General features: G+C 58.7%; 1 protein-coding gene across 1 annotated transcript in view; it reads left to right on the top strand.

Moving 5' to 3' along the window:
- The window catches only part of PLXNA1 (plexin A1), a 123,981-nt gene that overhangs the window by 42,228 nt on the left and 55,102 nt on the right, over positions 1-26,651 (top strand). The window contains exons 4-9 of the mRNA XM_072875598.1: positions 11,004-11,144; positions 13,295-13,395; positions 13,834-13,957; positions 16,076-16,229; positions 16,865-16,964; positions 26,064-26,178. Coding sequence (XP_072731699.1) covers positions 11,004-11,144; positions 13,295-13,395; positions 13,834-13,957; positions 16,076-16,229; positions 16,865-16,964; positions 26,064-26,178 — 735 coding nt within the window. The remainder of the gene's footprint in view (positions 1-11,003; positions 11,145-13,294; positions 13,396-13,833; positions 13,958-16,075; positions 16,230-16,864; positions 16,965-26,063; positions 26,179-26,651) is intronic.

Genomic DNA, 26,651 nt, shown 5'->3' with positions numbered 1-26,651 from the left:
CAGCCCCCCTGCACCCCAGTTTACCTCCCGCGTGAGCCCTGCAGTCGCCATTGTGCTCTGCGTTAGCTGACGGGACCCGGTGCTCCCCGACAGCCTAAAGAAGGGATTGCTGCCTGGAGAAGCGGGGTGGGGAGTTCTGCATCGGTGCCAAAGGAAATCCATGCCATGTAAAACCTGAGCTCTTAAATATCTCGAGCTGCATCCTTGGGGAAAGCAATCTCTATATTTAAATCTTCTCAATCTCTCCTTCGAAATTGCTCCTATCCACAGACTGAAGAGCCTAATTTTCATCCTGGTTTTGAATGGAGAGCCCACTGCAGAGAAGTGGTTTTCATCACTCCAAGTTCTGCATGGTGGGCAGCTGCGGCCCCACAGGTTTCCCCGGCTTTACAGAGATGCGGAGAGGGGTGTAGTGTGGCCAGGGATGTGGCTCTCGGGGTTAGAGATGCTGTAGGAGGGCCAGAGGTTCAGGGTGTGGGAACGAAGCCTGAAATGCAAACAAAAGGTGAGAGCAGGGAATTTTAGCAAGCACGTCGAGAGCTCAAGGTGGAACGAGCGAGAGGGTCTGAGTATATTTGAAGCAAAATATTTGCAGGCGCTCTCCATCGCGCTGAGCCTGGAGCCAGGCTTAGCTGGCTGTTATCACCGGGAACGCTGAGCGTGGTGCGGTGGAAGATTTCTCCTCTAATCTTGGAGGTGCTTATGTTTGGAGCAGGGACTGTTTTGGGATGAAAGGCAGAGCCTGGAGTTTTGATTGCAGCGTGTCAATAGTGGAGACGTTGATCTAAAAAGAAAAAAAGAAAAAAAAAAGTGTGGCTGTAACTTTCCACCTCCTCCTGATGCCATGGGTTACGTTTGCGTGAGGTACATCATGCGATGTATGATTTTGTTGTTGAATTTGTAAGAGATTCTGCGTGTCCAGTCCTGCTGCCTGTGCTGGGTGTTAATATTTAATGTTGTCACTATGCCCTGCAATATTTAGACCCTGATCGTTTATTGCTTATCAGCTTTTCCTGGGCAGCCTGATGTGATTTGTCCAGGGAGATAAAAAACCAGGACAGCCCAGAGCTGCGGTGACAAGAAGCCTGATCGGTAGGAAGGGATCAAAGCCGGTGTTAAACGGGTGAAGCCGAATCCCCCCTGTGCAGTCAGTGTTGTCCTTCTCCCTGGGTGGAGGTGACCGGGCAGTGGATTTAGTTGCTATTATATCCCCCTTGCTGCAATGTATTGCTGCAGCAAACGGCTTTCGGCTTGTATACCGTGGAAGTAAGGGCTGGTGCACTTGTGCGGCCGGAGCTGAATGGACTGGGAGCTGCTGAGATGGGGTTGCAGAAGGCTTTGGAGTTTGTGGGGTTATGCTGCGGGGTGTAGGGCTCCAAAGGGAAGTCTGATGGATGGATAAATCCAGATGCAAGCCATGGTGCTGGTGTGGGTGCTGGGGTGGGAGGGGACCCGACTGCGGGGGGTACCCCGGAGCAGACCTTCCCCTCAGGGTCCGTCCCTCCACAGCCTCCCCTGCCTGGGCTTTTCCTGCCGCTGGCTTCTCTGCTTGCAAGACCAACGGCCCCTGCCTTGTCCGTGGGCAGCTCCTCTCTTGCTGCTGTGTTGTTTTAGGCACCGGGAAGGAAACAGCTATTTTCCTGGAGCCGAGGCGGGAGGAAGGATCCAGCTGATCTCCAGCTGTGCTGCAGCCCCGGGAACCTGTCCTTCCTCCCCGCCGCATCCCTGGCGAAGCTCCGCTACCTCCTCCCTGCCTTTTGGGATCCCCTGACAGAGATCCGGAAAGAGGAGCGTCCCCATCACTGCTGGCAGGCAGCGTGGGGCTTTGAGCCCCTGACCGTAGGCATGTCCCAAGCGGCCAGGAGGGCGAGGGTGGTGGGACGAGCCCTCGGCATTTGTGTTGTGGTTATCTTGGTCTGGTTGCATGGTCAGAAGCGTGGCGAGGCTCGGGAAGGGGGACTCGTGCCTCCCTTTTGAACTAAGCAGCATTGTTAGGAGGAAAATAAGTGGTGCTTTGGATTTGCAGGAGAAATAGCAACTTCTAAGCTGTGGAGGGGCTGGGGATGGTGGTTCTGGGTCTGTTGTGCTTGCCAGCCGGGGCGATGGGCCGTGCATCGGAGGAGACTGGAAGCCAAGGGTCCGGGCTGGTCCCCATGGGACAGAAGGATGCGGTCCCCTTGGAGGAGCTGGTGCCTTGGCAGTGAAGGGACGGCTTTTGTTTGGAAAACTGAGTACTGAGTCCTTCAGGCGAGAGCTTTCTTCCCAGGGACTTCTCTGGGACGTTTAGGTATTAACTCACCCCAGGCTGGTCACGTGCAGTCTGAGTCCCATGGGAGCCGGGGGGGTGACACATTGCCACGGCTTCAGTGCGCCTGGGGCCTGCTGGGACGCTCGGGATGCCTACAGTAATTAATGAACGGGAAAAAAAATAATCCTGTATTTCTGTGATGTGCTCTGCCCTTCACTGCTGTCACCCAGGGCTTTTTCCTCCACAGCGGGACGCAGTGAGAAGGTCCCCATCCCATTTTGCTGTGTGCTTTTTCTGCCCTTACCTTCCATTTTGCAGGGCTAAAATTCCTTCCCTATCCGTTACCGGGCTCTCCTACCTCCGCAGCTCCCTCCTCTCTTCCCATGCCTTGAGAAACAGCGGGACTCACTTACCTGCCTGCGCTCCCCTCCCTTGAGAAGGATGGGTCTGCGGTGAGGTGCCGGTGCTGGGGTTTCGCTGTGCATTTACGCTGGAGAGGGCACAGCCAGGTTGCAGGCACCGTGCGGCAGGAGAGGTGGTTTTGGGATGCTCCATCGCACCCGACCCGGGGAATTGATGCCCTGGAGCTCCCATGGGTTCTCTTATCCGTGAAGCGCCTCGGAGGTAAAGCCCTTGCATTGCATCCAGAGTGCATGGGGTTGGTGGCTGCGTGCACGCTCCGTGCACGGGTTATTTTGCATCACCGTTGCTCGGCCGAGGGATGGCAGAGACCAAGGACTGCCACCCTGCCGGGCCATGGCGTTGTGTGGAGGGGTCCCTGGGTTCCCCCGTCCTCTGCCTGCTCTTCCCCGTGCCGCTTGGCAGCTGCCAGTGCCTCCTGCCTGGTCCCCGGCAGCCCCCAGGGCAGAGGCTGCCCATCGATTTGCTTGTCGGGGGCCCCCCTCTGACTGCCTCAGCCCTGAGCGATGCTTATTGGGAAATAATTGCAACAATAATAGAGATATTTTGCTCCTGAGTGACTAGACGATACGAACCGGGCGCTGAGCCAGGAGAGTTTTGAAGGGCAAAGCTGGGAAATCGATGGCTCGAGACCGCCGGAGCAGCCGTGGGGCCGGGGGCTGGTGGGAGGATGGTGACGGGACCTGGGGCTTTGCTGGGAGGGGAGCAGGGCAAGTGCCTTAACGCGTCCCATGCTGTGTGGCTCCCAACGGGGGGGTGCTTGTAATTCCTCCCCCTGCTTCATTGCCTCCATCGGTTCCTCCTGCACCTGGGTTTGACTCCAGCGAAGGCGCTGCTCCCGTGCGGTGCGCTGGCACTCACTCCCTCTTTCCAGCAGTTTGGTTTTGGTACAGAAAGATTGAAAAGATTTTTCTGACGGTGTTTAAGTTCTGTCAAGATTGCTGGAGCGGTGTGTTGGGCTGTATTTCCCCGTCCTGCTGAGGGAGCAGTGCGGGCAGACCTGCTCAGGGGAGGTTTTGGGAAGGTTTGCAGATGGTGGGTGAGAGGCTGGTCAGTGCCGTGCTGTGCCGTGCCGCGCCGTGCCGCGTGGGCTGGTGCTGGTCCGGCTGGCTCTGCAGAGCCCGATCGGCGTGGGGGAAGAACCACTCGTGCGGGTGGCTGAACCACCCACAAATACAGGAAAAGATAGTGAAAGAAGGCGGCAATTGAGGCCTTTTGGGGAAGGCGGTGCTGTGTTTTGGGGTCCTGCTGGGCAGGGTCACCCCCCTGCCTCCCTCTTTCCCCTCTCTCCTGCGGCAAACCCCAGGGCCATCACGCAATTCCCACCCCACCTCCCTGGAGAGGTGCAGCGAGTGTGTCTGTCCTCAGCCCGCGTGGCCGAGCTCAGGATACTGCCCGGGGACGATGCACCGGTAATAACGTGTACTTTGAAAGCGGTTAGATTAACTGGTGTCATATCTGTCAGTGTTGGAAGGTCGCTGGCATTTGTTGCTGTTACGAGCATTGATTTAGATTAAGCATCTCCTCGTTTTTTGCTTTATTATACTGATATAATTAAAGTCCCAATATTCTCTGGCTCAGGGCGATGTCGGGCCCGGGATGAAAGCGTTGCTTGTTTTCATCTTTATAAAGTGAATGGGTTTCCCTCAATGGAAGTAGGCAGCTCATCTCTCCCCTTTCCCTTGGTGGGTTAGTGGGGAGGCAGGAGCATCCCAGCCCCACGCAAGGGGCTGGCGAATCCTCCTCTCCGCAGAGGGGGCCGGGAGGACAGTACCCGCGTCTGCGGGGCCCCGGCGTGCCGGGTTCAAGCAGCCGGCAGCAGGCAGCTGCCTGCCCGCCTGGGAGGAGGCATGTGTCCGGTCTGCGCCCGGCCGGTGCATTCCTGCGTGGGCAGCTGGCGGGGAGGGAGGGTGGCCGGCCGGGGGGAGCAGAGGTAGCCGGGGTGCCAGCTGCCAGCCCGCCCCGCATAGCTGGGATGATTCCGCAGGGCCGTCCTGTCCCCAGCCCCGGGTGCGACCCTCTGGGAGACGCAACCCCAAAACCCTGCCTGTGCCCTCGCCGCCGGCCGCCCGTACCCTTTTGGCCGGGTCCGCTGCTCAGCGAGCCCTGGTAAAGCACGGCCGGGGCTCTCCTGGTGACGATTTTCTGGATGCCTGAGCAAAACTGGAGGCGTATCCTCGTCCCCTTGGACGCCAAAGTTTGGTAACCTGTAGTACAGCGGGAGGGAGCAGGAGCCGCTGCCTCCCCCCGCTCTTGCACGCTGGTGCCTCCCTCTCTGGCAGCACTCAGCCCCCCGTCCCCGCCAGCTGTGCCCCCCCCGAAACGGCTGATGCCACAGCCCGGCTGATGCCACAGCCCCGCAGCTGCTCCCGGCCCCGCGTTTCGCTGGGCAGCCCCTGCACCTTCCTGGCGTGGGGTGGGGGAGAGGAGTGCATCGTCCCCCTCCCCGTCCTCCCCCCCGTCCCCGGAGCAGCTGATCCAGGAACTTCATTTTAAACCCCTCGCCCTCCTTTGGAAACCGGAGAGGGGTGTGCGGGCGGCAGCTGCCGGTGCTGCTGGTCCCTGGGGGACGGCTGGCAGGGGGGAGGCATGTGGAGGGGCAGCCGATGTCCCCATCCCCGTGTCGCCTGCTGCCTCGGGGTGAGCCCAGGCCACGTGCCAGGAGGGGCCGTGCAGGCTGGCACCCCGGGGGGGTCCCTCTTCCCCACCAGCCCTCCCGGCTGGGCGCAGGATACTCCCTTTCCGGCTGTAGGCTCGTTGGCGCGGTGTTGTGTGACGCTCCCCGGCAGCTGTCACCTCCGCGCCAGGGTGGCCAGGCCGCCTGGGTCCTCTATTGCCTCTGGGAGGTGGCCCCGTGGTTTGGGGATCAGCTCTGCTGGCACCCGTTCCTCTCCTGGTTTTATTTGCTCTGTCCTGTGCCCGGTGGGCAGACGGTGCCAAAAGCAAAGCAGAATGCTGGGGGTGTTAGCCCACCCCTGCTCCCACGGAGGGGGGATGCGCACCTACTGGCTTGGGTGCAGGAGCCCGGGGCTTCGGGGGTCCCTGAGCCGTGGGCACCAGCGGCACGGGGAGGGGAAGGTTTCGGTCTCGGGGCTGGACTCTGCCCTCCGCACGTGTCAAAAGCTTTTTCCTCCTCCCGACTCAGGGACGTGCCGCCGAGCTGCTCGCTGGCAAGAGGACGGGGCGGGAGGGGACCAGGGCGTGGGCAAAGGTGGGACAGGGACCTCGCTCCAGCATCCTCGCAGCTCCGTCTCGTCCCCACTGCTCAGTCTCTGTCCCTGTTGGACATCCCCGGGGCTGGGGGACTTTCCGCTTCCCCCAGTGAGTGTTGGGAGGGAAGGGGGGAGGCTTTGAAATGCACTCCCGTAAATAAGCCCTTCTTTTGCGTTGCCCGTCAGCGCTGCGCGAGCCCCCTGGAACTGGAAAGGGTCCCCGTGAAAAGGCTGCAGAGTGTGTTTCAGGCAGATAAGTCCCTGCCTTTGAAGTGTGGCAGGTGGGCAAAAGCACGCTCCTCTTGTAGCTGCTGCCAGCCGCTGTGAATTAATCACAGCCCTGGACAGATAAGAGTACAAAGCGTGGCTGAGCACTTCTCCTACCCGGAGGAGGGGTCTGCAGGGGACCGCTTGCGACCCAGGATGGGGGCTTGAGAGCCCGGAGGTGGGGAGATGGAGGGCCGGGGTGGGAGAGCCCCGCGGGGGGGAGACCCCTCTTCCCGGCGGTGTCCTTGGGGGTGTCCCCTGCGGTGAGACCGGGTTTCTTGGTGACCCTCCGCGTGTTCCCCCGAGAGCTTGTATTCGGTGCTCTGGGGAGCCGATGGCCCACCCCAGCACCCCCGGGGCCCCGGCCAGACCTCTGCTGGCGCACGTTAAATCCAAAAGCAGCCTTGGCATGTCTGCAGCTGCCTTCCCTCTCCGGCTGTGCTTCCTCCCGCTCTGCCTGCCGTCCCTGGCCTGGGCTGAGCTGTAAAGCCCCGTCCTCTGCCGCCGTCCTCCTCCGGACCTGCTGCCAGGTCACGGCTGCTGCCCGTCGTTCCTCTCATCACCCGTCTTTCCCAAAGGCGGCCCTGGGGAGATGCTCCTCTCCGCCTTGTGCCCGTTGCTGGTGGCCGTAAGGACGCCGAGAGGTTTTCCCCTTGGCGGTTTGGTGAGCGGCAGTCAGGCAGCAGCTATGGCAGCGGGGAGGTTCCTCCTCACCTGGACGAGCCTGGAGGCCGTCTTGCCCAGGGGAGCGAGCGTGCTGCAGAGGAAGGAGCCGTCTCGCCTCTGATGCGTTGTCTCTGCCTGCCCGGTGCTTTCGCTTCCCCGTGCCTTTCACGTGGGTTTCAGGTCCCAGCCTTGTCTTGTAGAGCTCCTCAGGGCAGCGGCTCTTCACCAGCGCTGGCTGTGGTGGGGCCTGGGCCCTGCAGAAGCTTCTGGACGCTCCAGCATCATGGTTTATAACAGAGCGCCGAGCGTTGCAGGGAGCATCGGGGCTCGAGGCAGCAGCAGGACGGGCCGGTGCTGTTGTCCGGCCGTGACCCTGCACCTTACGTGCTTCTTAGCAAGGCGATGTGCTCTCCTCCTCCAAAACCCGTATGGGATGGCAGTTCCCTTCTCCAGCCAAGACCAGACCATCCGCAGGAACCCTCTCTGGGTCTCCTGGGGGAGGACGTTCCCTCTGCCCAGCCGGGGCGTGCTGCATGCGGTCACTCATTACACCGGGGTGCCCGGGGGTCGAAGCCTTGCGTGCTGTCCTTTCCCTCACCGTTCCTTGCCAGGGTTGTCCATGGCCTGGGAGGCGAGGGGCCTCTCGGCGAGGTGAGACGCCTTTGCATCTCCTGGCCATGCGCTGCCTCCACCAGCCCGCTCGGCTTCTGGGGGACCAGGTCTTAAACCCTTACCCCTTCAAACTGAAGTTGTGCTGGGTGCTCGCCCGGTGGCGTAGGCTTCTCGCTTGGGTGGGGAAGGCATGCACGTGGGTTTCTTGCAGAAGAAAGCCTCCGGGCTTGCTTTGAGATGATTCACCCTAGCAGGGAGCTTGTAATTTCTTGCCTCTGGTCCCTCCGTTTACTTAATAAGGCAGCAGCCCAACAAGCCAACCCTGGCTCCTGCTCCTCCACCTCGGCACGGCCCCGGGGTCCGGCCACCCCCCCAGGGCTCCTGCCGGCCCCTCGCAGGAGGCAGCACCGCCGAGCCGCTGCCTGAAGCCAGCCCAAGGCAGGCAAGAGCGAGGGCAGGAATCCTGAGCGAGAAATTAGTGTGAGTAATTATTAGTATTGGGTAATTATATCAGCGTCAGGATGAGGAGAAAGGTTAATGGGTTTATTTATTTATTTATTTTTGGTAAATGTCTTTTCCCCCAGGTGGGAAGGCAGGCAGGGTGGGCAGGAAGGAGCGTGTTTCCGAGGGGGGCTGCTCTGATTAAACCGCATCCTCTCCCCCTTCCGCTGCCCCACGGGTGCAGGGAGAGGGGGGGGGAGCGATCCCTCTGTGTCTGTAAGAGATCAGATGGGAGGCACCTTGTGCATCCCACGCGCCGCTCCGCCACGCTATGGTCCAAACGGCCCGTGCCCTTCCCGCCAGCCGGGATGAGCAGGTTCCCATCGCGCTGATCCCGCTGGAATGGCCCTGATGCCGGGTTCCCACCTCTGCCCGCACAGCAGCGGGCGCTGTGGGCGGTCGGGTTCTCCTGGCGTGGGATGATGCCGGGGTCTGCCTGCCAGTGGTCTCCTGGTGCTGGGGAGAAGTGGCAGGATTGGTCTGCCTACACGAGCTAACTCAAAAAGTCCCTCATGCCCTGCCTTTTGGCCAACCAGAAAACAACTTGATGGCCAGGTCTTCCAAATTTCATTTTCCTGAATCCCAAACCCGCCTATAGAGCATCCTTGGTGGGAGGAGGGGTGCTGGAGGAAGGGTTCCTGCGTATGCATGCCTGGGGTGGCCCCGTGCCCCCCGCCGGAGCACCATGACATGTGGCAGGCTGGGCTCCAGCCCCGTTTGACGACCGAGAGTATTTTTAGGTTCTTCCTGGAGCCTCAAATTAACTGGAAGTGCTTCATGTCTGTTGTTTTTTTTAATACATCTCTTTCTCTTTCCCAGCACTGCGCAGTGCAATAATGTAATGGGGAAATTACCTCGCTAGTTAAAAATTACTGCCAACGCGACATCCAGCCATAGATCTATTTTAGAACCAGGGTAAAACTATATCGATTCTTCTGCGCCGCAACTGCGGCCCATAAAAGGGTTGGAAAGGTGCGTTTGTCACATTGCTGTAGCAAGGAGGGGAAACAGTGCCTTGCTGGGGAGGGGGGATGCTCCCTGTTACCCTCCGCTGGAGAGCTGCCTTGGACAGGACTTTGTAGGGGGGAAGCTGAGAGGCAGGAGGAGAGCGAGGTGTGCGGGGATGCGGGGAGGCAGGGCTGGTCCGGGGGCGATGCTGGGTACCGCTGGGCAAGGGGTGCCACAGGGCAGGGGCTGCCCCGGCGCCCTGTACCGCTGGTGTCTGGGGCTTGACCTCCTCTGATGTTTGGAGTAGGAGCAAATGCGGTCCTGGACCTGGGCAGAAAGACACCGGCCCACAGAAGGGCAGGCAGAGGCTTTAGGACGGGCTTTTGGCATCTCTGGGTTCCCCAGCACACAGTGGTACCCAGGGCGGGAGTGATGGGGAGCAGAGCAGGGGTCTGGCACAGGATGCTGAGAAGGCGGGTAAGTACCAGGACCAGTTTGGGTTATGGCAAAGGCTCTTCAGTCCTGCAGCAGGACGTACAGGGGGTTTTTGGCTGTGCCGTGGGCTCCCAAGAGTTAGCTTGGCCCTGCAAGCCCGGTCACCGCATCCCCCGGGGAGAGGACGGCCCCTTTGCTCGGTGCTGTGCAGGACTCCTCGCTCTCTGGCTGCTCAGGGGTCTCTTTCTTAATTAAATACATTTGTTTTGTAAAACTGCCTAAAAATAATCCGGGGCTGGTGCATGCAGGAGGCTGGCGGTGAATCAAAGGCGCCGCTCTAATTAAACGGGCCCCGGTTTGTTTGTGAGCCGCATACATTTCCATGCTAATCAGCTGCACACCGGGATCCTGCTTTCCCGGCCCTGTATCCTCCTGATTGGGAACTATGCAAATGCTGGCGGCGATTTATTGCAGGAGGGGGACAGGGCGGCCGGGATGGCTGCTGTGGGGGGCACGAGGGCTTGGGCACGGCTGTCCTGGGCCGTGGGAGCGGGTGCGATGAGCAGGGCAGGGCTGTGGGATGCATTTTGAGGGGTGCTTCACAGCAGTGGATTTGGCCCCGTGCAGCAGGGGGGATCCCGAGTCCCACGGATGGGGGTGCCGGACGGGCTCCCTGCGTGTGCCGGCAGAAGTGTGGAGCCAGTCCCGGGCAGCGTTTGCTCCGTCTCGCCGGGCACGCCGCTTCTCTGCCTGCCACTGAGTTTTTTTGCAGAATGTGCTGCTGGCGTGGCCCCCGCCCCATGGGAGACCCACTGAGCCGTTTCTGCAGCACTGTCTCCCCTGAGGCTGCCCCATGCCGAGGGACAGCCTGAGTCTGGGGGTATCGCAAGCGATGGCATTAGCAGAAAGCATCTCTCGCTCGTGGAGGTGGCAATCAGGTTACAGCAAGTAGCACAGCCGAGTTTAGCTCCTGCTCGGTGGGTGCCTCCAGCCCTGTGGTGCCTCCTGACGTGGTTATCACCGGTACAGCCAGAAACCGGTGTATTTAGGAAGAGCTTTAACGTAACGACAAGCCGTAAGGGGATTAAAGCCTTCGCCACGTTCCTGCTCAGGGAACAAAGGCGCTTTCTGAACCTCTGTTGACCCTCAGCTTCCTTGAGACCCTCTTGACTTCCCCGGTCACGAGCCCAAGCATTTCCTCTGGTGGATGGGGAGATGAGAGCCCTACCTGCGTGCGCCGCAGCATCCTGCCCGGCCGCGGCTTGGTGTGGTGCGGCGTGCGAGCCGCTTTTGGTACCGCTGCGGCTAGATGGAGTTTGCTGCTTTGCTGCAAGCTAGGGGCTTGTGTGTGCCGTGCTGCGAGTTGGAGGGGCTTTGGGGCTGAGCAGCAGGGGGTGAAGCGTGAGAACCACGGATGTGGCTTCCCTCCCGGGAGAGACGTGAACGCCATCAGCATAAACATGGTGCAAATACACCAGACAAATGCAAAAAAGGGAAGAAAAGATTGCAGTTTGGTCTTCTGGAAAGGGTTGGAATGTTTGCAGAGCGGCTGCTATTTTGCCGTGCTGCAGCGGCCATGGCGTGGCCACGCTGGTGTGGGATGGAGGGGTGACATCCCTAACGGGGCACGTTCCCTATCCCAGTCCCTGAGGTGCACGTGGGACCGTGCTCACCCACCCTTGCTCTCCCCGCAGATCCTGGTGGACTTGCTGGCTGAGAGGAAGCACCAAGCGCTGCAGTACGAGAACGTCGTGGCCCATGAGGGCAGCTCCATCCTGCGAGACCTGGTGCTCAGTCCCGACCGCCAGCACATCTACGCCATGACGGAGAAACAGGTAAGGGGAGGGGACGGCAGCCCCTCCGCTCTCCTGACTTGGCAGCCCACATTGCCGCCCCAGCCCGCAGCCCCACGTGCTGGGAAACCTTTTGGGCAGCTCCCTGGCCGGGGTCTGCCCTTTCTTTGCTTCCTGGGGTTGGGGCTACCTGGAGGCTCCTGTCCCAGGGCACGGCGGCAGCTTCTCCCTGCTCCTCCCCGCAAAAACACTGTCCCGAGGCACTGACTCTGTGGCCCTGCTGCTCCTCTCCTCGCTGGGCATTAACTGTTAGCAGCAGCTGCTTGAAATCCCAGTGGTCCCCAGGGACCGAGGGCTGCCTGACCCTTCCTTGCTGCAGGGGCTGGCCATAAACCTCCTCCCCGCTCCAGCCATCCCCTCCTAAGCAGGGTTTTTGCAGGTTAGCAGAAGCTCCTTGCTCCAAATGGCTTTTTCTCCTCTGGGGCGGCTGCTTTCGCACCTCGGGGCGGAGGGGACGGTGTGCACCCAGACCCCGGCGTGCACACCTCTGTCCCTGCCTCTGCTCCTGCTGAGCCCATCGGACGTACAGACACGATCCGGATCCAGCACTGCCGTCCTGGCAGCGTGGTTGGGGCTCACGATAAGAAGTTTTGGTTGGCTTTGCAAGCATTTGTGTGATCCCCGACCTGCCGGAGAGCTTGTGGGTGCGAGTTCATCCATCCACTGGCTGCATTGGAGCGGGTGAAGCGGGTTCGTGCCACGGCGATGGTGCTTTTTGGATCCGGCATCAGCAGGGACATGCACCGTGGCTGGTGGGGTGACGCAGGGCGGCCGTGCTGGGACGTGGCGTGCCTGCGTCCCGCAGCATCTCCGCTGCTCTGCCCGGGAGAGGTGTGTGCGGGTGGGACCGTGGCTGAGCTCGGCGCGTACCAGGTCTCCTGGCCGCCGGCCCGGGGGCTTGGGAGGGGGAAGGATGCTGGAGTGGGGACGTGGGTTTGTCTAGACAGCCCCGTGGGGAAAGCAGAGCCCTTTCCCTCCTCCTCCCAGCGCCTGTCTCTGGTTTCTGCTCCGCTGCAGGAAACCCGTGGCTTTCCAGGAGGGGCAGGAACTGTGTTTGGGCTCCTCCATGCAGCTGTCCCTGGCCATGTTTCTGTCCCTGGCCGTGTTTCTGTCCTTGGCCTGGCTCCGCTAAGCCTCCGCTCTGCGGGGGAGATGTTGGAGCCGTGGATGCGGGAGGGGGGGTTACGCCGAGCTGGACTGGGGGTGTCCCCCCAGGGCCACCGTGGCTGCTGGGAGCCGGCACGTGCCTGTGCGGGGTCTGTCTGGGGGGGACCCGTTGCTGACCCCCTCGCCACCACCTGCCTGGAGTGATGTCGGGGACAAACAAATGGGAACGCTACAGGTATCCTCATCGGTATGCAAACAGGAGGGTACTGGTTGACCAGCCTTATCCTAGCCCCGTAGTCATCACGCTAAGCCCATCCCCTGCTGGGCTGGGAGGAGAGAGGGCACCCTGGATTTAGCCTTCAGTGGAGAAGTTTGCAAATTTTAATTAACGAGCGAGTCCTGCCCTGTGGGAGCAGTGGGGAAACTGAGGCACGGGCACAGCAGGCTCGGGCAGCTGCCTGGTGCTGCCGGCTCCTCGTGGTGGGTGAGCAGGGAGCTCCCTGCTTCCTGCACCCCCTCCCCGTCCCCCCCTTCTCCTCCCCTCTCCTTAATAAAACCCACTCTCTTCCCTGCTACGGCTCGGTGTTATCAGAGTGCTGGTGGAAAGTAATTAAATGAACAGTTGTAACGGAGCTCGAAGGGCTCGGCGAACGAGGGGATTTTAATCAAATCTGGAGGAGCAATTAATAAAGGACCGGTAACTCTTTTGGAGCAGGGCTGCGGCAGCCGCGGGGTGCCTGGCCGGCGCGGGGGCTGAGCCGGCACAGCCCATTCCCACAGCCCTGCAGAGATGCAATGGTGGAAGGAGCTTGGTTGGGGTAAAAGCCTCCCTGGGGTGGAGGTGTTGCCTCCAAATGTGCTGCCCGGGCCCGGGAGAGGAGCGGGCAACGGTGGGGGGCCCAGCCTGCTCACGGCTGCTTCCTCCTCTCTAACGGGCCGGCGTGAGTCTGTGCTGGGTCCGTCTGTGTGGGCAGAGCGGGGAAACACACAGCCGTCCCCCTTCACTCCCTGCCTGTTCCCCGCAGGTGACGCGGGTACCGGTGGAGAGTTGCGAGCAGTACGAGAGCTGCGAGCTGTGCCTGGGCTCCCGGGACCCCCACTGCGGCTGGTGCGTCCTCCACAACATGTAAGTACCACAGGCTCGGCCCCGGGCCCACGCCAGCAAACCATGGTTTGCAAATGATGTCTGTCCCCAGTGCTGGTCTCCTTGGGGACATCCCTCCCGGACTTTGGTCCCGAAATGCGGGGGGATGGAGCGGTCCGAGGGGTCTGCCATCCCTTCCCGCAGCGCCCGGGCTGTGCTCATGAGCACCCATGCACGGCAAAGCTGCCTGAAGGGCCCCTCTAATCCGGCCCACGGACTCCCGGGTTCGGCATCTTTGTGCCAATAAGAAAAATTGAAGATAAAAGACCCCAGAAGTCCCGTACCGGCCTCGGGCACCCGTGGTTCCCAGCTGGGCATCACCTCTGTGCCGAAGGGTCTGTTTGCCGTGGCGTCAGCCCAGAGCCACGCAGGACCCCAGGGGATTCTCCTCCTCACCGTGGTGGTTTCATCCCCCTCCAGATGCTCGCGCAAGGACCGGTGCGAGCGGGCGGACGAGCCCCAGCGCTTTGCCTCTGACCTGCGGCAGTGCGTCCAGCTCACCGTCCAGCCAAAGAACATCTCGGTCACCATGTCGGAGGTCCCGGTAAGCCACCTCTGCTGCCCGTGCACCCCCCCAGCCACCTCCTGACCCTCCGGAGGCGATGGCTGGGGAGGCGGCAATTAAAAATAACTAACGAGTATATGACAAATAGAGAGGAAGGGGAAGAGAGGTCCAAGACAAATAAAACATAGCAAAGTGCAGGGCATTGATGAGGGCTGGCCTATTGATGGAGATAATAAACCAGCTGATGATTATTCAGAAAAGGCATAACTGAGCAATAAATATTTCTCCGTAATACAGACACCGACATCAGAGTTGCTGTTCGTAGGCCAGCGATCCATCTAGCTCAATGGCCTGTCTCTGACCCTGGCCTGCAGTAGATATTTTGGGATGAGACTTCGACGCACAACCCGCTGCTCTCTCTGTGCAGACAGAAAGGATGATGGACTTCCCTGAAGTATTTTCCAGGCCATTAGCACCATGAAGAGAATACAAAACAGCGTATACTAGCAATAAAGTTTAGAAAACTGCCAGGTCTGGATATCTGGCACTCAGGAGTCCTAAAAGGCTCGGCCGAGGAGTTCCGTGGCCTGTGGATATTTGTGATAACATGACTTTGCAATAAATAAGTGAATGTTGAGAAAAGCCCAGGAAACAGAGAAGGTGCTCGGTTTTTTTGCCCAGATGCAGAAAGGACCAAATGGTCAGAGACCGCTTAGTTTGACACCAGGTTTAGGAAAACTAAAGGAAAAAAACTGGTGCAGGATACAGGTAATAAAGAATTAAGGATAGGAATATAATTAATGCCAGTCAACGCAGTTTTATGTCAAACAAACCACATTTTGTTCTTTGGTGAAATTATGACTTGAATTAGAAGAGGGACTGTGGGGATGTGATGTCTTTAAGCTTCTACAAAGCATTTGACTTGGTACAACACAACGTTCTGATTAAAAATTAGCATTATACAATATTGATAAAGCATGTGTTAAGTGGATTAAGAACTGGCTCTGTGACAGATCTCAAAAAGTCCTCGTCAGAGGGGAATTGTCACTGAATGGAAACGGTTTGGAGAGTGCTTCTGCAGGGCTAACATTCGTTGGTAACGTGGAGATAAATGCGAGACGGCTGCGGACGGGACCGGCGGAGGATGCTGGGACCGGGGGGTGGTAGGGGTGAGATTTCCTTCAGAGCACTTGGGTCTGAGTGGGGCTGGTTTAGCAGAGAAATTGGGGTTTGATATCGCCAAGTCTAAAGTTAGACGTGGAGGGAAAAAGCAGGCATTCGCCCGGCATCCTGGAAAGCGGGGCCGGGGCTGAGCCCGTGCTGTGGGGCTCTTGATGCTCCTCGGGCGAAGCCGGGTGCTGGGCGGTGTTTTCACCTCTCGGGTGGTTATCTCCCGAGCGACGGCAGGATGCTGCGCGGAGGTCTGCTGTGGTCGACACGGGGATGCTGCGCTCGGGCTGGAGTCCAGCTTTGAGAGGGGGAGGCTGAAAACCTCCCGTAAACATCATGTAAATGAGTTGAAGGCTGGAGAAAATGCCTTGCAGTGAGAGACTTCCAGAGCTCAATCTGCTTAGCTTATCAAAAAGAAGATTAAGAGGTGACTTGATTACAGAGTATAAGTGCCTTTACAAGGAGCAAATATCATGGACTAAAGGGCTTTTTAATCTATCAAGGAAAGGCATAACAAGAATTAATGGCTGGAAGCTGCGAAAAATTCAAATTAGAAATAAGGCAAGCGTTTTGTAAAGTGAGAACTGCTGACCCCGGGAATGATATTGCGAAGGAAGAGGTGGATTCCTCCCCTCCTCGGCTCTGCCAGAGCGGATGCCTTTCCACGAAATACTCTTTAGCCTGACGCTGTGCTTGGTCTCTGTAGAGGTGAGGCGTAATGGCTTGTGGTACCGTGAGGGCAGAGGACGGGAGGCTGTGAGTCATTCCGTCTTTTAACCCATTTAAATCCTCGCTCCTTGCCTGAGCGGGGAGGTCCGTGGATGGGGTTTGCTTGCAAAAGCCCGGAGCAGGTCTCCCCACCACGTGTGGGTGGTGGAAGAGGGATTGCACCCCTGCTCTTTCTGTTGGCTGGGCTTAAACATAGCAGACACGGAGGAGTCTTTTTTGCTAGTTTTCCGTCTTCATGCTCTTGCCTCTCCTCCCCAGCTCGTCCTGCAGGCCTGGAACGTCCCAGACCTCTCGGCAGGAGTCAACTGCTCCTTCGAAGACTTCACCGAGTCTGAGAGCCGCATTGAAGACGGGAAGATCTACTGCAGCTCTCCCTCTGCCAAGGATGTCATCCCCATCACCAGGGGCCGCGGTGAGCTTGTGCCTCGGGGCGGGAAGAAAGCCCGAGACAAACCTTTTCCCCCTTGTTTGCCCCACAGCCAGATGTGGAGGAGGACAGTCCTCCCGTGACAGCGATCCCCAGCCCCCGAGCAGGACCCGAGTTGGGTTCTCGGGGTGCAGGAGGAGGAGGACATTGCTGCTCATGGGGGCTGGTCCTTGTTCTCCAAGCCATGGGCACAGCTACTTGCTGACATGGTAGTGGTCTGTGCACCAGCCCTGGGCACCCTGGCCTCGTTCCCACCGATGGACCATTCCTGGGCAGATGTGCTGTAGGTGGCCATGGGCTCTAGGACATTCTGCCGACCCCAGAACGGTTAAGCTCCCCTTCGTTGCCACCAGTACAGCCCAAGGCACCTGCCTCCATGCCAGCAGGTTGCAGTTAGCTGTAGGGGCTCAGAGCTGTACTTGGGCTCTGCTGGCCCGGTTGGTGGCTGAGTGGGGGCGGGTGAACACTCTCTTTTTATTGCCAGATTCGGGGGATTTTGTTAGTTAACTGGGCTGAGTGGTGATGTCCAGCTCCCTGCAGCCCATCACAAGCCGTGGGCTGAATGCTGGGCCATGCACTGTGTCCTTTCTGATGCCTTCTTCTGCCTGGGTCTCTCCCAGGGGACAAGCGAGTGGTGAAGCTCTACCTGAAATCTAAGGAGACAGGGAAGAAGTTTGCCTCCGTGGATTTTGTTTTCTACAACTGCAGCGTCCATCAGTCGTAAGTAGCCTGGGGTTCGCGAGAGTGCTCCGGGAACAGATTGGTGGGGCAACGTGAGACTGAGAGGGAGAGATCTCGGCTTTGTGGGTGTTGATGTTGCAAGAGGAAAGGGCAGTCAAGTATAGTGGCGTTTGCAGTGAGAAATCTCCTCCTTTTGCCCTTGTAAACTGGGACGGTGACCAGAGCACCCACAGTTGGTTTGGGCGTGTGGGAACGTATAGCATCAGGGCAGAACCTCACTTAAAAACAGGGCTTTGGGTTTGGCAAAAGCTTTGGAAGAAAAAGCAAGTTTACTGCATTGCAGACTACTGTAGCAATCCATGTGACCAAAAATGCCAAGCATCTTATTATTCCTGGAAACAGTTAATAGGAGTGACTTGGCGATGCGAAAGGAGAAGCCCGTGTTTTCCTGTGACGGTACCTGCTTCCCAGGCTTGCTGGAGAGCGAGCTGGGAAGTTACAGCAGCATCGATGGAACACGCTGCGTGTCCCGAGGTGTTTACCCAAGAATTTCCGAACTGGAAGTAATTGTGAATTTGCTTTCTTGTCAGACTGCCTTGAAATCTACTCCACGTAGGGGTTTTTAGGCAGTTTGAGATATGCGTGTGATAAAATAGAGGAGGTGTGGATTATTGATGTGCTGTCTAAGCAGGGCGTCTAAAGCCTCTAACAGCGAGCTGCTGCTGAGGAGCTGCGGATGGTGAGCTTGAGCGGCGGGGAGATGGCTCCGCTGTGGGAACGCCAGAGAAGATGCTGGGGTGCGTTTGGGCAAAGAATTTGGAGCTCAAGAATGCGAGCGATTTCATTACCCTGCCAGAAACTTCCCATGGATGGTGGTGCTCCGGCTGATCAGTAATTATAGATAAGCAAACGCAGAGTGATCTCTTTTGGACGGCTGTTTGCAAAGCGTCTAGGCTGGCTCGGGGCGGGGGGGGCTTTGCTGCAGGTGGCTCCTCCAAAGCCTGTTCGGCAAACGAGCTGGGTTTTCCCCTTTGATTGGGGAAAAGCGGGGAGATGCAGGCGCCCCGGCTGGGTCCCCGCCGCGAGCTCCGAGGGGCACGCGTCAGAGGAGAGCCCCTGCAAACCTCGTGCATCACAGGGATCTCTGCCCTGCCCGCTCTTTGCGCAGGGAGCGGGTCTCGGCTCCTGGGAGCGCTGTACCGGCGAGGGAGGAGAGAGTTTGCAAACTTGACTTTCTCCCTCACCTTGACTCCCAAGATGAGCTTTGTCTCCCTTCACGTTGTGTGGTTTCAATAACATTAGCTCAGCTTTGGCTCGGGCTGGCTGCATGTCATTATTTTGCAAATCAAAAAGCAGATGTGACTTTTATTTTTCTAAATGAAAGAAAGAAGACTTTTAAGTACAAATGGCATTGGATTCGCTCCAATCGGGGCTCCAGCATTTTGGTCCAGTGGGAAGAGGTGGTGAGGGAATTGGCATTTTATTTTATGTGCCTGACACAGGAGGGGAAAAAAAAAAACCCACCCCCCCCAAACAAACCTACAACAAAGAGCCCTGACTGATTTATTACTGCGTTGATGTTTAATTTTGGATGCATTATTTAAAAAGGCTAATTATGGATGCATTAATATTTATGGGCTCCGGTTGGAGCTGATAGAAAAGTCCATGTTCTAGGCTGGTGAACATTATTATTATTTTCTTTACATCAAGAATTTTAGGGTTTGGAGGCAGTTTTAACTATGTGACCTGCAGTCGAGTCATAGCCAAAGAGCATGACAATACCTAGGATGATGCAATACTTTTAAATACCATTTGCAGACAGGCGTCTTTAATGGATCTCTTCGGAGTTAATAGCCTTTCAGATCCAGGTTTCATATTTTGTGGAGGAAAATCTATACATCAGCCTGATAAATTCTGTATTAGGAACAATATGCTTTTCCATGAGGCTAATGTTTTTCCTGTGGAGATCTCTGATCACCGTGCATTACATTTTCTTTCTATATTTGGGCGGCTTTGCTTAGGTTGGGAGCCAAAGGCCTGCATGTCGTGTCATTTCTCAGCTGAGGACGAAACGTTTAGGTGAGATTTTTCAGATGGCTATGGAGAGGTTGGAGGATTATGAGGCAGCTCTTCGCTCGTGTAAGCTGGGGTAGCTCCAAGGAAGCCAGCGCACCTCCACCGTGTACACAGGGGAGAGTCTGACCCTTCTTATTTTCAGCAGATGCCTGGAAAGGCGTCAGCAAATCGCTCCACTAAAGCCCTTTTTGCAGGCTGTGGGGCTGCTGCTGCTGCTGGGCGAGCATCCCGGCTCTCTTGTTTCTCACCGCCCTGCAAAACTCTTCTTCCCGTGTGTTTTCACGGACTGCTGGAACCAGCCTGGTGTGGGGAGGGGTTGCAAAAGGGAAGATAATGTCTAACCCCTTCTCCTGCAGGGAAGGAGGGGTACAGAGGAGGTTGTGCTGCCCGTGTATTTGGCTTGTGATGGTCAAGGCCGAGGGGATGCCTTCCAGGTAGAGCCCTGTTGTTGTCCTGTCTGTTATTGCAGGGCTTTATGGTGTCACCTGGTGCGACGGGACTGTCCCCATCGCAGACTGGCATTGCTGGCTCCCGGGGTACTTCTCCACGCAGGGTCCCTGGGACCCTCTTTGGGGGTCCATTCCTTGCTCCAGCAGGGTCCCAGCTTGCTGTACCGCACCCCGACAGCCTCGGGGCTCCCGTGGGGCTCAGGCGGGCGTTTCCAGGCAGTGACGTCTTTTGGGCATCTTGCTCATGAAGGTTTGTGCATCAGGCAGGGGATGTTTCTGGCTGAGCTGTGAGATGCATTGAATGGGGGAGTGGAAACCTGGAGGTCAATGCAGAAAAATGGGTCCCTTGCAAAGGGGGACATGGGTGGCTGAGGGTCGCTGCCAGCCCATGGGGTAAGGAACAGGGCTGCCCACGCAGGCTCAGCTCCTGGGGACAGGCTGTGGTTCCTGCAGTGGAGGACAGGATGGAAAACCCCATGGCAGGGACCGGGGTGGGTTCCCTTGGGGGTTTCCTATGGGGCATCGATCAAGCGCAGGCATTTAAAGACTGCTCGGTGCCTTTGATCGTCTAATGAATCAGCCCGTGTCCAGCGCGTGCGCGGACAGATGTTGAGGTTGTCTTTGTCAGCGTTAAACTCCCTCTTCAAAGCATTCATGGGGAAATGAGTCCCCTTTCAAGATAAAGACATAACACCGGGCTCCCTGCCTGCCTCCGGCAGAGCCTGCGCTTGCTGGCAAGGTGGGCGAGCGGGGAATCCTCCTGGAAAGCCAGCGAGCAATTCCAGGGAATACCAAGATGTGTTTCTTCCCACTATATCCATGTTTGCTCTCTGGGTTTCTCCTCTGGAAAACGGTCCGTAACTCCTGTTGTGGTTTAACTTTTTGGAGAGGGGGAAAAAAATCACAGGTCAGCAGGTCTGATGCCGAGAGGGGATCCGAGCAGCCTGGAAACCTGTGCTGGGGCATGCCTGTGCTGTGTCTCCTATCCCGGGGGTGGTCATGATGGTACCAGCCTCGTGGTTGTGCCTCGCTGCAGTGACGGTTGTGACACCGGGCTCTCATCCGTGGCGGGGCGTTGAATTTCTCTGAGGCTGGAGCAAGCGGCAGACATGCCAAATGGCTCTAGCTCCTCCTGGCCAGAGGGATGTGACTCTGCCGTCGCCCTGTCCCACAGGTCAGGCTTTCCCTATAAGCCTCCATTAGGTAAATGGGATTTTAATGCATGGCCCCAGAGGCCCCGTGGGAGCAGGGCTGGGCTCCTCTGGTGGCCGAGGCACCTGGTGGCACCCATGGGACGATGCCAACCCTCGTGCCACTGGGCTCCTTGCTGCAGCCCTTCTGGCCGGCCGTGTCCCGGGCTGCCCGCACCTCCCGGCTGCCCGCACACGGCGCGGCTGCTTCTCTGCCGGCCCAGCGCTGCTTGTTTCCAGATGCTTACAGATGCTTTCTTCTCGAAGACACGGACAGATGGCTGCGAGCAGTACAATGAGTGTATCTGAGTTAGCACGGCTGAGCTGCGAGGCGGTAACAGATCCCTGTGTGCTCCTGGGCTGGGGCAGGTGGAAAATCCCATAGGATGGCCCCAGAGACTGCTCGGGATAACCTGATTTATGTCACGTTTGTTGTGAAGGAGGAGGGCTGGGGCAGCCTGGTGGTGTGTTTCAGTGAGGGGAGGTGGTTGAAGGTGTTTCAAGTGAATTATATGTTTCTGGCCATCTTAAAAAGCAGGGCCTGATTCTGCATCCTCCAGCCAGCATGATGGTGGATGTCCTGGACCACCTTGCAGCGGGTCTGCGTGCCCAACCCCTACCCTGAGAGTAAAGCCCTTGGCAAAAGCCAGCAGGGACAGAAAAGCATCGGGCTGGCAGGAAAGGAAGGGCAGAAACGGATTGAGATGGGCAGGGATGGAGGGAGGTGAGAGCTGATCTCCTACCCCGTGGCTCTCCCCGCTTCGGGTCTGGGCACCAGTCGGGAAGGGCAGGGCTGCCCGTAGGTCCGTGCAGGGGCTGGGGGGCACTGACCGTCTGTTCCCGCTGCTCTTCAGGATTTCTCCCTCTCCCCTGGGGCAGAGAAGTGGATGTAAAGCCCACAGCACTGCCGTTCAGCCCCTCACCCCTGACAGCTGCTGCTCCAGATGCAGGCTACGCTGGAGCCGAGTATTCGCTAAGGATGCATCCTCCTTGCCAAGAGGAGGTCTGAGGAGCAGTCAGGGGGCTTGCAGGCGGGCTGTGCCGTGCGTGCGCAGATGCTGTTTCCCTCAGCACCGCGTTTATAATCTCCCTTCTCAATGGACCTCTCGTGCTCTGCTCTTGGTGCTGTTGACCTTGCCCTTGTCCCTCCTCCCTGCCCTTCGCTCCACGTCCTTCCTTCAGGAACACGCTGCTCCATGGAAATAGCTTCAGTGTGTGTGTGTGCACGCGTGTGTGCAACGCTCGCACCCCCTGTCCCTCTCGTGTTTGCTGCTCAGGCTTATCTCACCCCTGTGGATGCTGGTTTTGTTTTCTGCCTTCCCCGCTCGGCATGCTGAAGAGCTCTGGGCTCCTTCGGGCCGGAGCTCAGAGAAGGGAGCGGGCTCGTCCCCTGTGCGTGGCATGCCTGGGGCTGGCAGCGCGGGAAGGAGAGCGAGCGAGGAGCCCGGGTCTGGTGCCGCTGGCTTCCCGTGCTTCCCCTCAGCTGCGGCGTCGCTTCGGATCAGGCGTGGAGGCAGCTGCGACCTCGCCGTGGTGGCCGGAGGTGCCTTCTGCAGAGCTGCCTGCACGCCCAGCAAGGAGCCAGTCCCCGAAGCCACCCCTGGGTCTGGGCTCGTCCTGCAGCGATGCTGTGGCCCTGCACCCACCCTGGAGACGTGCCCAGCTCCGAGATGCTCCTTCGCTGTCCTGCCGCCCTCTCTGCACCGCTGCTTTTCTGCAGCCGTGTCAGGTGTTTCCCTAGCGCGGCCTCAGCCAGTTTGGGATTGGTTTGGAAAGCGGAGGGGAGCAGCGTCGGGAGGTCTTGACCCAGCTGCGTAGTGAGTCGGGGGCAGGCATGGAGGCTGTGGGGACGCTCCGGCTTTGCCCCTGGGTTACTTAGAGGTGGGCAGAGCTGCCCTGCTGCCTGCAGGGCTGCCTGCTCTTTCTGGAGGAGGTTGCAGGCAGGCAGCAAGCCTGGACTTGTTTTGGGATGGGGCACTCTTTGCACAGAGCGATCCTGAAGTGCGGGTCTGAAGTTGGTGCCGCTCCTCTTGCACGAGGACGTTGGGAGGGAAGGGGGCACCGCCGGCGGGTCTGACCCCCTTCCCCCTGCCCAGCCTGGGCTTCTCTGCCTGGCCCCTGGCAGGGCTCGGGAGGAGGCAGATGGGGAGCAAGCTGTGGGTCCGCGTCTACGCTGCACCCCCAGCCTCGGTTTTCTGCCTGGCTGGGCTTCTCACACTCCCGGCACGCTTTGGGGAGGGGGGGGGAACTTCAACACATGAAGGAGAGCCTCCCTCTAATTATCAGGAGTGATGAAAGCCTCTTAGGCAAGAAGTGATGAGGGAAGAGTGCCTGACCGTGGGAAGGAGAGAGACGGCACAGATGGCATCATGCTGCCGAGCAACCTGCTCCTGCGCCGGGAACAGACAGCAACGACGCACAGACACACCGGCGATACGGCCCCGGCCGCGCTGCCCGGCCTCACCTGCAGCCGAGGAGCCCTGCCCCGGGTTTTGGGCAGCCTTGCAGGGAGCTGGGGCGGTCAGTCGGACGTGCTGGGGCGGTCAGTCGGACATGCAGCAGGACCGAGGCAGGCTGGAAACTGGGTTTCATCGTGTTACTGGTACCCGGGCACTGACTTGCTCACCACTTTACAGAGTCTTTGGCCAGCGAGGGGCTGCTGACCCAGACAGGCTCTAAATGCAGCAGAGATGGTGTGGGGCGAGACGTGGTGGTGAGTGCTCTTACGGCGGCGTTTGATGTCCTTATGGCAGATGGAGAACCTCGGCAGAAGGGAGAGTGTGAAAACCATCTCCGAGGATGGGGCTTTAGAAATGGCTCGGTTCAGATAGAAGCAGCCGGGAGGGGTGAAGTAGGAGGGGGGGAACCGTGCACCTCCGGGCGTACGTGGAGGAGAACCTGAGATGCTTTAGGTGCTCTGGCAAGTGGAGACCAGCTGGGACCTGTAGTACTTAAATGGCAAAGGAGACCCTCAGGTGAGGAGGGTCCTGAAATAGCTGAGATTTGGCTTCGAGCCTGAAGAACGGCAGAACGGAGCTGCAGCTCCGGGGGCCGGGGTGCCCGGGACAGGGCTGCGCCGGGTGCTTTGAGGTGCCTTGCGAGGTGGTGGAGAGGGGACTGGAGGGTCTTTTTGCAGACTCTGAAAGACCTGGTGGCTGGAAAATCTCTCCTTTGCGGAGGGCCGATTTCATGGGAGGGTTGGTGGTTATGCCCCGGGGAGTGGCTTGCAACTGCTTGGACCACGCTCCTCTCTTAAATGACCTCTCTGTGGATGCTCTACTGCCATGAGGATTAACCCCTGCTTTCCCTGCCCTGCTGCCTCCGCATCTTGGATTTGCCTGCCCGCCGGTCGCTGCTCGAGCCCTTATCGGGAGGGCAGGAATGGTCTTTTCGCTTTGTTTGTGTCCCTTGTTCCCCCCACCTTCTGCACCTCCCTCCATCAAAGCAACCAGAGATAGGAGGCTAGGGCTCTGCTTTTAAGTTGAATCTCTGCAGCTGAAATAAAATCGCATATATTTGCATAAGGAGCATCTCAATTAGCATATTTGTGGGTAAAGCTAAAAGGGCTGTTCATTTGGAAGTGAAAATGTGAGCGAAACATGGAAATGACTTCCAGCCCCCTTTGCAAGCAGCTTAATTAAATATTTCCTTAGAGTGTGCGCATGGATTTGGGAAGCTCTTGCTGTATATGTAATGGTGTGTGAAACCCCAGGGCAGGCAGGGAGCGGTGGCCCTGCGAAGCCCTAGGTGTGCATTTGCACCCCGTGCTGCCTGCGCCCCGTGCTGCCTGCGCCCCGCGCTGCCTGCGCCCCGCGCTGCCTGCGCCCTGAGCTGCCTGCGCCCTGAGCTGCCCGCTGCTGTGGCTCTCTCGTGCGCCGTCCCCACACCTCCAAAGTGACAAGTCTGCTGGAGGGCGAGGGATTCGGTGTCCTGCCCTGCCACCCGAGGATCCCTCTCTTCAGGAAGGTTTTCCTTCTGCCACCTCTGACGGTGATGCTGTGTTTTCCCCGTCGTTTCCCAGGGGTAGAGGCAGGGAGGTGGCGTGATTTAGGAGCAGGATCAGGCTGGGCAGGGCTGCCTGCCTCCTGCCAGAGCTGTGTTCAGGAGAAGATCCTGCCTTTGTTTAAATATAATTGCTTTGGGCCTGATCCTGTTTGTGCTTGGATCAGTGAGAGCAGGTATGAGCTTTCTTAGGGAGAAAAATGGTGCTGCTGCTTTTTTTTTTCTCTGTTTTTTTTTTTTTTAAAACCAGGCTGATTCTTTTTCTTGCCTTCAAGCTTATGCTTCAGCAGCTCTCCTTGTCTCCTCCTTAGGAGGGCTGCATGGGACATACCTGTGCAGACCTGCCCCGTGAAGGCTCGCCGCATTAATGCGGGACCTTGCTGCTGCCCCGGGACAGCGTGGCAGGGGGGGCTCAGCCCCTTCCAGACCCAGAGGGTGAGGGCACCGAAAGCTGCCCTCGGGCTGGGGGGCTCCGCGGCATCCCCTGTGCTTGCAAACAGGGATGCCCCATGGTGCTGGGTGGGCTTTTGGGGGGGGTTAGCGAGGGGACATGGCTGTTGGGATGCCGCTCGTGTGGGTGGTTGCACAAGGAGGGGGCTCCGTACGTACCCTCCTGCGTGGGGAAGAGGCACCGGGTTCCTGGGGCTCGTTTCTTTGGGAAGAGGGGTGCAGAGCAGAGCACGGGGCTCCTGGCATCCCCGGCTGCCCGAGCGCATCCCGCGGGAGAGGTGGGAAGCGGGGGGCACGCGTGGTCCCACTGCACAAAGAGCCCGGAGAGGAGCTTGGGGAGAGAGACTGAAACGTCGCGGGCTGGAGGGGGGGGTGGAAGCACACGCACGCACGCAGGCGCGGCTGCAGAAGGCTGGGGCTGAGGGGGGCCGAGGGAGGGGGTCACACACAACCTATTGTGAGCGGCTGAAAGGCGCTACAGTCCCGAAATGTTAATCTGACCCAACCTTTCGCCAGTTATAATTTTCCTCTCAATGAGCGTGCATTAATCTGGCCCTTTCTCCCCTGTTTCCCCGCGGTGCAGAGCCCTTGTTCTGCCGCCTCTTGCTAAAATCGCCTTTCAGCGAACCCAAATAAAGCTCCCAAAGTCTGGAGCTCGGTCCCACCCCAGGAGCGGGGCAGGCAGGGTCAGCTTGCCAAGCGGAGGAGGGAGCGTGGCTGCCCTGGCTGGGGCACAAACCTTGCGGTGCCGGAAAGGCCGTTTCCCCTTGCCCTGCCGTGGGCAAAGCCCGGGGCTCCGGGGTGCGCAGGCATCCTCCTCCCAGCCTGCCGACGCGCAGCCCTCACCCCACGCCCGAGGGGTCGGACACGCACGATCACCTGTGGATGCTGTCCCACAGAAGCATCCTGAGAAGGCAGGCGGACCCTGCCTTGCCGTTGTTCTAACGCTGCCTGCTTCTCTCTCTCTGCAGCTGCCTGTCCTGCGTGAACGGTTCCTTCCCCTGCCACTGGTGCAAGTACCGCCACATCTGCACCCACAACGCTGCCGACTGCTCCTTCCTGGAGGGACGCGTCAAGCTCTCCGAGGTAAGGCGACGCGAGCCGGCTCCCATCTCCTGTCCCGGTCCTGTCCTGACCCCCTGCCCTAGGGGGAAGGGTTTAGAAGACTGCAAACTGCTTTGGAAACTTTTCCCACCACCTTGTCCGGAGTGCTGGAGCTGCCTGGGAAGCAGTTGAGGGAGGAGTGGGAAGCGCTGCCGGGACCGTGTGCTGGTGGGGAGAGGCTGTGTCGGCTGAGGAGTGCCGCTGCGGAGAGGCTGCTTGGGAAGCCGGGTGCAGCCGAGAGCACTTTAGGCTGAATGAAAGGAAAAACAAAGGCAGAGACGCTAAAGCATTCTCCTTTGATGTATTTGAAGGGAGCAAGCTTGAACTGTCATTGCAGAACAACTTGTTTTCAGAGAGGGGAAGGTTGAAATCCGTAAAACAAACTGTTTCACTGTACCTCATGCCTTCGTCGTCTCAAATGCTTTGCTAAGAAACGTGTTCTTTTGCGGGGGTTC

The sequence above is a fragment of the Ciconia boyciana genome, chromosome 11 (assembly GCF_034638445.1).
Source record: "Ciconia boyciana chromosome 11, ASM3463844v1, whole genome shotgun sequence".
Lineage (NCBI taxonomy): Eukaryota > Metazoa > Chordata > Aves > Ciconiiformes > Ciconiidae > Ciconia > Ciconia boyciana.
The sequence above is the reverse complement of the archived record's forward strand: the minus strand, read 5'-3'. Positions and strand labels throughout refer to the sequence as shown.